This window comes from Ochlerotatus camptorhynchus, unplaced genomic scaffold (genome assembly GCF_037179485.1).
Source record: "Ochlerotatus camptorhynchus isolate MF236.1 unplaced genomic scaffold, CSIRO-AGI_Acam_v1.1 ptg000336l, whole genome shotgun sequence".
NCBI lineage: Eukaryota > Metazoa > Arthropoda > Insecta > Diptera > Culicidae > Ochlerotatus > Ochlerotatus camptorhynchus.
In genome coordinates this window covers 1,153,241-1,166,807 of record NW_027040824.1, presented here as the reverse complement: position 1 = coordinate 1,166,807, position 13,567 = coordinate 1,153,241, and the positions used below count along the sequence as shown (strand labels likewise).

The following is a 13,567-nucleotide window of genomic DNA, read 5'->3' as shown; positions in this document are numbered from 1 at the left end:
AAAACCATCATGCGACACATCAAATTACTACAGAATTCAAAAATAAGATCAATGCAAGTCGTGTTAAGTGTTCCGGACCACATTGGACACACTTGGACATGTTCCGGGTACCCCGGGGAAGTTGCTTGAATATGAATTGAATTAAAACCCATTAAATCACATTAAAATACGATGATAAGGTGATTGGTAGCCTCACCAAATAGACTACACCCGGATATATTCCGGGTACCCCCAGGCAGTGGCGTAGCGTCACTGGATGACACGGGGGTGGGGGGCTTGGTCACTGATAATGACAATAAAATAAATAAACTTGAATAAGTAAGAAGGGTCTGATCACACCATAGGTGGATAAATTCGGGTTTTTATATTTTATTTTTGCCGAAAGTACACCATCGTTCATCCGCTTTGCATGACAGGAAGATGATTCGATCAAATGCAGAGAATAGAACCTGTAGCACACGCTTACACTTTTGGTTATGTGATATCCTTCATCAATTATTGCGGTTAATCAGCATGTTTATGTTTTGTTTGTTCTTTATTTTGAGTGATGTTATGTTCAAAGTGTTACATAAGTCGTGTCAAGTGTGTGCGTGTGTGTGTGAGCGTGTGTTTGTTTACGTGTTCTCGTGAAAATTTGACTGATTTATCTTACGTTTACATTGTACAATATATATTTAGCATTTTATAATTTATCACATTGAATCCTAATTAGTCGTGGATGATTTGTTTGCGTTTACATTTTAATGTTTTGGGTCGGTGTGTTTTTTTTTTTCTTTTTTTTTTATTCTGAGCTTTGAGCCGTTATCGATAGACATATGTTGATTTAAATTTTAAGATTTAAGTTTTTATCAGTTTTAAATTATGTTTGTTGGCAAAAAGGTACACATCGATACTTCTTTTTTTTTTAATTTTATGTTTGGGGTAAATCATCGATAACTGGAAAATATTTATACTTTAAGTCTCATTCTCATTCATGATTTTCTTCTGCAAGCCATCTTTATGATTTTGATTTGTTCTCATTGGTCTAGGATTGGATATAAATAACTTCTGGTGGGATATGGAGACGGTTCCTTCTAATGTCATTTTTGTTTTTGCGATCTAGCAACAAGCGGAAGTAATTGACAGGCCAACATGATTTGTTTGTAAACAAAGGTGCACCCGAAATCTACATCCTGAATAATGTTGTTGTACGGTGGTGTAGCTACACCGCAAAAACAAAAACGATACAAATTTACGTGCACTCATTCCTGTCATAGCTGAACCTTACATCAGCTTGAGTTCCAATGAAGTCCAGACCACCCATCATCGGATGATGTTTTTCTTTCACCTTACAGGCAATTGTTGGAATGATTGCACGAAGGATTTCCAACCTGGATATCTATGAGAATAAATAGTTTCTGTCTTAGCAAAGGTACAACGCTGAGGGAAGGCTTTTCTTCGAAGTGCTTTCCTATTGTTTGATTTGTGGTGTATATAGAAAAAAACTTTCTTCTCCTATTCGATAAAATATATAGTCCATCTATTGGAGGGTTTGTTTGTGTAAAGTATATTATTGTAAAGAAAGGATGAATATAAAATATAGCAATATAGAGTTTCCCTTTAGTTTCAAATTTGTTTATATATAAAGTCATTGTTGAACAAGTTTTATTGCAACCGTCCCGAAGGCAGGAAAGGGTGAAGGAAAAAGGTGGAGGCATTTTAAACGGGCTTTTCCTCTTGGTCTTATCCAAAACGGTTTGTGAATTCGAGACGGAAAAGTCTCAATTCTTTGTAAACTCACTACATGAGAACTGCTCTTGACAAGTTTCCAGTTCTTCACCCTGCATGGTCTTATCTTCTAGAGGTGGAAAAATAGTCTACGATATCAAAAACACCATTCCTTTCATTACGATGAGGGAAACATTAGTCTTCAACAGTATAGAATATCTATTTTGATTTCCTTCTTTTGTCCTTCATCTGGGTACAAAATTTATAAACGTTACACATGTATACTGGTTTGTATGCTATAGATTGTATGTTTTTTTTTTAGCGCAAACATGATGTTGTTTACTCTTAACAGTTCGCAGTTTTCTTTGCCGCATTGAGAAGGAAGATACGCGATCTTTTGCTTTGTGTTGTTCGTTCATGTATATGGAAATTATTACTCTCATTTGATGCATCTTTCTACGCGATTCGACGACCGTCGCTGCTAACGTAAGTTTACTACATGAAATACATTACTCAGTGATGTGTTTGTTTTTCTTGTTAATTAAATATCTATCGACATTAAGTTGTAACTTCTTTTTTTTTTTCATTTTCTTCACACATATTTGAATCAACATAGATTTTTCTTCAATGTTTACATCGCTAATGAATGTACTATTACCATATTGTTTTAATTTTTCATAATTAACATGACACAATAGTTTATCAAACAACAAACATTTTATCAGCTACTGTGAAATTTTTTATATCAGAATAAGATCATTAACTTTCGATATCATTTCACTTAAACGAACCATTTTGGATCGAAAAGTGTCTAATTCAATCAAATTGATTGTAAAATATAAACATAAAATAATAAAACGTTTTTTGATTGCCATTTAAAATTGTTAGAATACTTTTAAAAAACACAACATGAATAAACCATACAATATAAAATCAGATAAGGGTATCAGATTCCGGTTGCCTTTGAGATCCATACTGAAACCACGGTAAAAAGGAGCACAAACGATCTTGACGATTAGTGATAGCACCGAGCTAAAAGGCACGTGGAACCTACACCCATACCTGTGCATTTATTTATGTAACTCAACAACTTAAAACAACACCATCCCTTCCAACTTATATCTCATAGTTGCGGAACTTGTTAACTACTTCGCTTGGATTCTCCTGACCCCATTCTCCCTTCCGGCCACCGTAGTACAACGCTGCTCCACCTTCCGACGCACGGCGGTGAGCAGGGTTGGGCTGAGCGGCACTCAAACCACTAGCAGCACCAGCAGCAGCGGCAGTGGGAGCAGCGGCAGTGGTAGCGCCCGCTTCCGGCAGCATGCGATCCTTGGTTTTTGGTGTGGCCCAGTGCATGCTCTGTTGAACGTGCTCCTTCATGCCGGTCCAGTTTTTGTAGCTTATCTGGATGCCGCTGCCACGCCACTTGTCATAGTTGGCACGCTTTTCTGGGTCACACAGAATCTCCTTAGCTTGCTGCAATTAGAGATGAGAGACAAGATGTGAATATAGTGTTTTTTTTTTGTATATTAGACAGTTGATATTTAAAACTTGTCACAGGGTAAAGTGAATCTTAAAATTTAGTTAATACTGGGAAAATTCACTCTCATCGATGTCAGTCATTATTCTTAACATACGCACACGCTAACATGAGCATCTTGTCTTAGGGCATCATTTGAGCAACATTGAGCGCTCAAGGACTTTATTCACACCCAAACGATTATAAATAAGTGACGGACTGATGGACAGTTTGACTTTCAATGGTTCAAATATCAGTGTACACTCAAATCTGTTTTTAAGCGATTTCCATTGTTTCAATTTTGCCCACATAATAGGATGGGTACAGCAATTTTAATTTCACCTGATTTTTCTTTGAGTTTTTAAAATAAATTGTATTGAATTTGGTTGGAAATTGATATCACCCTAATAAAAATATTGACGAAAAAAAACGCTTAAAACATATTGTAGTTTCAAATAAGTATGTTGGATATGTTGCTTGCTTATGTTTGATAATATTTTTATGTTTGTTATAATCATAATTCACTTGTTTATCATAATTATAGAAACTATCAATGCCGTTCTACGTTTGTCCCATGTTCAAAAAGTAGCATCTTAGAAAATCACAATTAATGTTTCGAATCATTTTTGCTTATTGGAAGAAATACACTACCAGGGTGGCCAGTGACTTTTCATTTTGAAATTCCCGGTTATTTCCCGGTTTTCCCGGTTCAAATCATAGAAACTTCCCGTTTGTTAATATTCAACAAAAAAACGAAATTGTAAGCATTTTTTAAAACGTGGCCAACTGTAAAATTTCGGAAGCTATTTGTGGGAAAAATTACAGAAAGTATTTTCTAAAGCTAAAGAAAAAATTCAACTCTATGAGTCACTTTATGTATTGAAAATAATTTATTGTTTCGAGATACTTTTCAAAATCAAATTCTACCTTGATACATCTTTTGATTTCAAAGCCCTAGAATTTAATGAGTAACAGAGATTAACGTCACTAGGCAAAATTCTATCTGGACGAATAAGTTATAAGACCGAGTTGTGAAGAATAAGAGATTTAATTTAAAAAAAAATATTTCAGAAAAAATGAAATTGATACAAATGAGAATTAGAGCAAATTGTTAGGGATATCGGAAAAAGAAAATTTGTCTTCACTCCATTGTCTACACTAAAATAAATATTAACCTTACAGAACTCGCGCTGATGTACAAAGTTAAAAACGAAAAAAATGTAAAACCTACTGACGTTGAAACTCACTCAACGTGAAAGTAAACATGGTTCATGAAATTTAATACCCGCGTCCAATTGACCAATACTTGAAAAAAAAAATAAGTGAAAGGTTATTTACTAAAAAGATAAAAAATGATTTTAGTAGATTCCCAAGATTCTGGGGCTTCGAAATTTGTGTAGAGTCTGAAACTAGAACTTTTCTTCAAAATTTGGGATTGATATCATGCGAATTTCGAATAAAATTAAATCCCCGGAAAAGAATAGTATAGTTTCAATTATTACAAATATTTGTTTCTCAAGTCCAGCATCTTTAATATATTGTTTTGAGGACCATGCACTTTGCATCTGAAATTGAAACGACAAAAATCAATTTGAAATCAATTTGACTGAGTGATTAAATTCTCAAAACAATAAGACGGAAATCTGAAGAAAATTATGCAACAAATAGAGAAAGACAGTCATTTGGCAAAGAATCACTATGTTTGAATGGTTTATTCTGAAATCCTGATTTAAAAATGCATTCCAATGGTGTGGTTAATTTATTTTTCCCGGTTCTCTCATCGAGTTCATCGAGTTCCCGAGTTTAACCCAGTTTTCCCGGTTACTTTTCAAATTCCCGGATATTTCCCGGTATTCCCGGTTTTCCCGGTTCACTGGCCACCCTGCACTACCCGTCATAAGTGATGACTCGCGTGGAAAAGTATTGCAACACTCGTTTGAATATTGCATCACCCCCAAAAAAGTTTAGCATCACCCATGGAAAAGTTTATATTTTCGGTAAAATTTGAACAAATTCACTGTATCACTGTTAAATTATTGTAGTAAACATTCAGAACGCCAGAGTTAGACTATGAAAGTGTTGCAGAAAGTGATGGCTCCCGGTAGATAAGTTAGATATCACTATGGATAGTACTGAATCATTTCGAGCTAGAAATCATTTCAAATTTATTGATCTAGTAGATAAGTTTGAAATCACTATGAAAAATAGTAAACCATTAAATATATATTACCCGCCATAAGAATAATATCGCTTCACTGAAAATCAGACCTGAATCTCTTGAAGTCGTAGCGAAGTGAATCAGACCTGAAAAGTTTGAAATCACTGGAATTTGATGTGAATTAGAGCTGAAAAGTTTGGAATCACTTGAATTGGATGTGAATGAGACCTGAAAAGTTTAGAATCACTTGAATTTGATGTGAATCCGAGTGGAAAGCTTTGAATCGCTTGAAATCGATGGAAATCAGGACAAAAAAGTAAAGTATCACTTGAATTTCGACTGTTTACATTGTTAATTATTTTCTATCTGTGTCTGCACATTTCTCAAATTTTCCTGATAATTCTGAAGTGTGTTTTCCTTGATTTGTTTTCCGTGCTGAGCACCAGCGTTACCAACATCAGGGAGACGGCTCCTGTGTACGGAGAAGGCTTGTTTCGTATAAATAAATGTCATACCTTTTAGGTTTGAAAAGAAATCCAGAATTGCCGTCGATTTATTTCGGTTTTAGTTTTATATCAGTTACAACGAGTATCTTAAATCTATGTATTGAGGAACGTGGATTAGCGTTCGGTAAAATGTTAACCAATCAGAAGTTAGCATTCTGATCGGTACATAATCGATTCTAGCATTTAGATGGATGGTGCATGGAGGGGATGATAGAAAGATAGAGAATGTAAACATAGAGAGAGTGAGTGCCCTAGCGCGAGTGACTTGTCACAGTCGCTTGCGCTATGCATTTCTCGAGAATGGAACTGTGTTAGCGGTGTGGTAATAGGACACTTTTTGCATGTTCTTCAGTTCTTAGCTTCAAGTGCTGTTGTGCTACTTGAGGTTTATTGCTTTGTATGAATGATTGGAACTGTCCGTGGGTACGGGTTAATATGTTGTAATTAGGATGGGAACATGGACTTGATGTTCTGGTGGGAAATGGTTGAGTTTAAAGAATGTGTTAGGAAATTTACGATGTGTTATGAAATGTAGGCTTTATGAGAAAGATTGTACTTGTGAGAAAGTTTATGTGGGTAAGTTTGCTTACACCTTCCCCCTTTGAGAAGAATGATATTACATAGTAGGATCATTCTTGATATTACTAATCCAAGAACCTCTTAATTGATTTATATAATGATAGAATGATATTGATATTGTTATTATAAATTTTGATACTTATGTTATATTTTAAACTTTATAAATTCTTGATAGATTGTGTTTTGCTTAATCTTTAGTTAATAAAACATGATTTTCATTATATATATGTATATTTTTTTTTATACATTCACAATTCTATTTTTATGAACTTTTTGGGTATCCTGTGTAATTAAATTTTTAATTATAACATTTGGGTGATCTTCGCTAATAACTTCAAATGGACCTGTATATACCGGATCGAGTTTTCTTCGATTTTCTTTTTTTAACCATACTTTTGTTCTAATATTTATTTGAATAGGATTTGAATGTTGTTGCTGTTTGTTAATTCTATTTAATTTTGATTTATCCAAAAGATTCTTTGCTTTTTGACATACTGTATGTAACTTGAATTTCAGCTCCGAGAGATACGACTCATGATTGTAAATTGGCTCAACTGTAGGGTTATTTGTAAATTGACTTGGTAGATTAGCTTGTTTTCCGAAAATTAACTCAAACGGTGTGAAGGAATGCTCTGAATGTGGAGTAGTGTTGTAACAAAAGGTATAAAAACTTAGCCATGAGTCCCAATCGTCATGTTGATCATTAATGAAATGTCTAAGATATTCATTAAGACAACGATGATTGCGCTCAAGACTGCCTATTGTTTGTGGGTGGTAGGCTGTTGAAAACTTTTGTTGTATCGATAGTAAATTGCTTATGTCGTTGAAAATTTCATTTTTATACTCTGTTCCTAAATCAAATTTTATAACTGATGGACATCCGTAAATGAGAAAACAGTTTTCTACCAATGCTCTTGCTAAAGTCTTAGCTTGTTTATCTTGTAGTGGTACTACTGCTACATATTTAGATAAGTCACATTGAATTGTCAATGCGTATCTATTTCCTTTGTTTGACCTTGTAAACGGTCCAATTGTGTCGATTGAAATTACATCGAAACATTTAATTGGTGTCGAAGTTTTAGTATAAGTTTCATTTGTTTTAATTTTATGTTTATTTTGTATACACTTATTACAATTTTTTATGTAATTAGAAATAGAGTTTTTCATATTAAACCAATAATATTTTGACCTTAATTTTTTCAGTAATCTATTAGTACCAACGTGACCTCCCGTAGGTGTGTCGTGGTTTTCAGATATCAATTTTTGTATCATTTCTTCATTTTTAATTATTTGTACCGGTACATATATTACGATTTGCAAATTTTTCAATTCATTGTTACACGCTTGCTTAAATACCTCTAATGGTATCATCGTGAACAGTTTATCATCTCTTTTTATTGCAAGTGATTTTATTTTCATTTTCACTGCCATTTCATTTATGACCTGCAGGCATTTTGTTACATCTACTTCACCATTAATATAGAATAAATGCGCATGTGCGATTATTCTTTTCAAGTTTTTCGTAAGTAACTGTATATTAACTTTATCGTTTTGTATGTCGAATATAATTTTAGGCATATTAAATGCTTCTAAATTGTTTACTGATTCATAAACTCTGAGGTGATCATTCTCAGGTGTAAATGAATTAGTGTGAGTCAAATATTGGTGTGGGTTTACACCCTTTTTAGTCATAGATCGTGTTTGAACTTGTAAAATGGAAAGATTTTTAAGTTCATCAGAGTCAATAATAACACGTGAAAATGCATCGGCGCCAACGTTTTCCTTACCTTTGACATGTTCTATATCAAAACTGAATTCCTCTAAATCCACTCTCATTCTTGTTAATCTTGATGAGGGGTCTTTCATTGAAAATAGGTATATAAATGGACGATGGTCAGTTTTGACTGTAAATCGTCTACCATATACATACGGTCTAAAATAAGTGATAGCCCAATGAATGGCTATCAGCTCTTGTTCTATCGTTGATTTTTTTTCCTCGCCTTTAGTGAATGCTTTACTGGCATATGCAATTGGCATTTCTAAACTGTCATGAATTTGTGTAAGTGCCGCTCCGCATGCAATTTTTGAAGCGTCTGTACTCAATATAAATTTTTTAGTGAAATCAGGAAATTTTAGTATTTGAGGAGATAATAATTTGTTTTTTAAATTCAAAAATGAATTTTGACAATCTTTAGTACATTCAAATTTGGAATTTTTCTTCAGCATTGCATTCAGTGGACTTGTAATTTCTGAAAAATATGGTATAAATCTTCTGTAATAATTGCAAAATGCAACGAATCTTCTGACGTCGTCTGCATTTTTAGGAGTTGGGTAATTTTGAATTGCTTGATACTTTGATTTGTCCGGTTGTATACCCATTGAACTTATATGATGTCCTAAATAGGTAACATCAGAACAAAAAAAATTGCATTTTGAAGGATTTAACTTGAGGTTATATTTAGCAAGTTGTTTAAAAACATGTTCTAAATTTATGAGATGATGATTTATTGAACAACCTATTACAATAATATCATCTATATACAAAAATGCACATTCCGGAGGAAGACCACTTAGTGCTATAGTCATCATCCTCTGGAAACTGTTTGGGGAAATTGATAGACCAAAAGGTAGTCTATTAAATTCATAATGACCATGATTTGTTGAAAAAGCTGTACATTGCTTTGAACTATCATCTAGTTCAATTTGATGAAATCCTGACGCTAAATCGAGCGTAGAAAAATATTTAGCTCTTCCTAGCTGGTCAAGGATTTCGTCAATTCGTGGAAGTGGAAATTTGTCTGCAATTATTTTCTTGTTTAGTTGCCTAAAATCAACAACTAAACGCCATTTTTTATCTCCTGTGGAAGACTTTTTTGGAACTAGTAGAATAGGTGAATTGTACGGTGATATCGAATGTTGTATAATATTTTCATTTAACATCTTGTTAACTTGTGCATCTATTTCAGTTTTATGAACTTCTGGAGTTCTGTAGTTTTTAATATAAACCGGTGTAGGATCATCTAAATTAATTTGTTGTTTATAAAAATTATTGCATGTTAAAGTATCTGTTTTCAAAGCAAATAAATGGTTATATTTTTCGCATAAATTAAGCAATTTTGGCTTAATATATGTTAAAACATGTGATAAGTTTAATTAATCCAACAGTTGTTGATTTCTGTTATTTATAGAATCCTCGTTAAAGCTGAATATATCGTAATTTTCTAAAGGTATACGTTTGTAGGATAAATTATACGTTTGTAGGATAAATTTTTGTTGAGGCGGTGATAAATGTGAATGGAGCATATTTCGAGGAATCTAAAATCTGATTTGTTAAAATAAAAATGGTTTAAGCGATCCTAGAGTAAATTTAAGCTGTACAAGAAACTTGTATTCTGATTGAATCCAAAATAATTTTTAACCTTTTTAGAATTATTTAGCATTTCGGTATTTCCTAATTTTCTGAAGTGAAGTGGCTTCAAGACTTCTTAAAGTGATTTCAAAGTATCCTGAAGAGTTTTTTTTTTATTTCGCTTATTCACTTCCAAATCAGTACTTCCCAAAGAAATCTCCATTTTACATATTGGTTTTAAAATCAATATATTTCACCGTGATTCTTTACTTCTCCCGAGTCATTCAGTGTTTTTCAAATATTTCGTCATCAAATTTCATACATTTCTGAAGTGATTCTGTACACAACAAATTGAATTTAAAATTTCCGCAACTGATCCAGTGCATAAAAAAGAAATTAGGAAATTGGGAAATTGGGCTCTTATACACACCGATTTATGTGATTCCAAACTTTTCAGGTCTGATTCACATCCAATTCAAGTGATTTCAAACTTTTCAGCTCTGGTTCACATCAAATTCAAGTGATTTTAAACTTTTCAGCTCTGATTCACATCAAATTCATGTGATTCTAATTTTTTCAGGTCTGATTCACATCCAATTCAAGTGATTTCAAACTTTTCAGCTCTGATTCACATCAAATTCAAGTGATTTCAAACTTTTCAGTTCTGATTCACTTCAAATTCAAATCATACCAAACTTTTGTGTATAGAATCGCAACGACTTCACGAGATTCTAAACTTTTCAGGACTGATTCTCCGTGGAGCGATATTATTCTTATGGCGGGTAAAATATATTTAATGGTTTACTATTTTTCATAGTGATTTCAAACTTATCTACTAAGGATCAATACATTTGAAATGATTTCTAGCTCGAAATGATTCAGTACTATCCATAGTGATATCTAACTTCTCTACCGTGAGCCATCACTTTCTGCATTTTTTTCCTAGTCTAATTAAGAGCTTTCTGAATGTTTACCATAATAATTTAACAGTGATACAGTGAATTTGTTCAAATTTTAGTGAAAATATAAACTTTTCCATGGGTGATGCTAAACTTTTTCAGGTGATGCAATATTCAAATGAGTGTTGCAATACTTTTCCACGTGAGTCGTCGCTTATGACGGGTAGTGTATATTCATGGAATTATGTTAAGTAAACTTCTTAATAAACAAACCAGTCATACAAAGGTTCTATAAACTATTATAGAACTTGTGTGTTGCTTGGGGTGGGGCACGCATGTTTTCGGCCTGTGAGTATTATTTGCGATTAAAATTTTTAATAAACTTCATAACATGGCAATGGTGTGTACACCAATAGAAAGTATACATGATTTACTTTGTTTTTCAATGAATAGTTATGAATATTGTCACTAATGAATGCTACTAGTATCAAAACACTCAGTCACGATGGCATGGATCTTTTGTATGCAGCTAATTTCACTAAAATTCCGTTACTGCGAAAATATTTACAACACGACCTTATGCACTAAAATTTCTCAAACTTTGACAAATCACAGAAACAGCAAGTAGCTACAAATAATAATTTTCAGCATTCGATTAATCCTTTCGAGTCTATTGTATGGGCTGATTTTTTTTAAATAATTTAATCAAGTCAAGAGGTGAACGTTCTTGCACTTTGACTGAAAACCGTTCCCATTGAAACCCGACTCAGATTTCCCGTTTAATCATCCTAATGATGATTACGTAACACCCAGAGTCAACCGAAGGCAGCTCACATGCAAGCAAGTAAATAAAAAAAAACAGTTTCCTCTTGATATGTCTCGACTTACAATTGGAAAGGGCCTATCAGCTTTGATAACAAAACTTTGTAAGGCCTTGTCTCGCAAACCTAAGACCTCTCACGTAAATCAATTGCATCATCGTGTTGGGGAAAGTATTCCCTACCTAATGATGCTGTTGGTTTGCGTGGGTGGCCTACGTTTTGCGAGGAAAGAGATTACAAAGTTTTATATGTAAAAGCTGATAGGTCCTTTTCCATTGTTTGTTGAGATGTTTGTCACATCATCCAACATGTGTGTACCTACCTAAGGTGTGAGTATACCTTCCATCATTCAAAATGTCACGTTCGTTGTAAAAAGTTGTTAGCACAACGCTGAAGAGGCTTTCCAATTTCCGGCACCAACATTGTACACGGACGATTAAACCAACTCAAATTTGAGTTTCGTTCACTCAAATTCGAAAAAAAAAGGTAGATTACTCATAGACTGAGTGGGTAAAATTGTTCTAGATTTTCCAGTAAAAACTTGTCGAATATGAGGAACATCGAGAGAGATTTCACTCAGTCTATTAGTATACTCTAACATTGAGGCATATTTTTGTCGATTTTCCTCATATTCGAGCAGATTTTTGAGAAAAAGCTAGGAAAATTTTACTCAGTCTATGAGTAACCAACGCTTTTTTTTGCGATTATGAGGTAAATCCCACTCAATTTTGAGTCGATCTCATCGGCTGGTTTACCGGCTTTCATAACATTGCCTGCCATCAACAGCGGAAGGAAGATTTCCCAAGCGAAACATACCATCAACACACAAATAAAAACGGTTAAGGATCCGCGTCGTGTTCCGAAAAGAGGGTACACCAAAGGTAAAAATATCTATCTATCACTGATGGTAACGTTCAATAATCTTACAATGCAAACATGACACCTCTCTTGAATTCGGTTGATTTATTGTTCATTTTATAAATATTGAAAAGGCCTGCCGTTGGCTTTGTCACTCTAGGTGGTGATTTGATTCCTGGCCATACAGTTGACCCGAGCAACCTGAGTCCAGCATCAAAATGATAGCAAATTCAAATCAAGTTTTGATATCAACATCAAACTGAAATCATAATTTGATTTCAGTTTACGAATTTGACAAATTTGATTCCAAATTTTGTTTTGTTGCTGGTTTGTTTTTATCGCCTTAGCATAACATCAAATTGAATACTGGTGTTGCTATCAACAGGAAAAATGGATATGAAATTAATTTTTCAGTTTGCTCTCATTTATAGCAAAAATAGTTTTCAATGTGATGTCACAGGAAGATTTTTTTGCTCTCAATTTTGTTATTTTAACCTTTAAAACGACCAAAACGACAGCAACCTGAGTAATCATTAATCAGGGGAATTTTGTGGATAATTTAAAAACAAGAGAAATTATGAAACGATCATGAAGATTATTACGAGGGAGGAGAATTCCACGAGACCTAAAACACCAGAACATAGGTTGAAGGGATATATCTAATCGTCTGATTGCAGTGGAAAAACTGATCCAACACCATGATATCAATAAATCGATAGTCACCAAACAAAATGTTTACTTGGATATGGATTCATCCCCCTTTGCAAATACATTCTCGACCTTCTAGTGAATGACACATTGTCTCCATTGCAACATCACTCTTCCTTACACGTTCTCATCTGAGCACCAATCCGAAGAAAGCTTCACAAGATAGAACCACTTCCTTTTCCCCGGGGCATTGTTTTCTTCCTGTTTCTTGAATAAATGCTCTTCCACATTAAATGTACTCTTGTCTTCTTGACGGCATCGTCGGTAGTATCTATTTTGCTGTCTACTAAAAAAAGCTTGTGTCCTTTTTCCTGTTGAGGGACAATACACTGGAAAGGGTTTGACGGTAGGATCAAGAGCATGCATTACGTAAGTTGTTTTTCCATGCACCATACCGTCTTCTTGTTTGCCATAGGGTATGAGATTTTTATTCTCATACCGTATTTGCCTGTTGATGAGC

The 13,567-nt window shown here is 33.9% G+C and overlaps 1 protein-coding gene across 1 annotated transcript in view; it reads right to left on the bottom strand.

Annotated features, from left to right (window-relative positions):
- Positions 1 to 894: 894 nt before the first annotated feature.
- The window catches only part of jdp (DnaJ domain-containing protein), a 163,059-nt gene continuing 150,386 nt past the window's right edge, over positions 895 to 13,567 (bottom strand). The window contains exon 3 of the mRNA XM_065231027.1: positions 895 to 3,186. Coding sequence (XP_065087099.1) covers positions 2,824 to 3,186 — 363 coding nt within the window. The 3' untranslated portion in view covers positions 895 to 2,823. The remainder of the gene's footprint in view (positions 3,187 to 13,567) is intronic.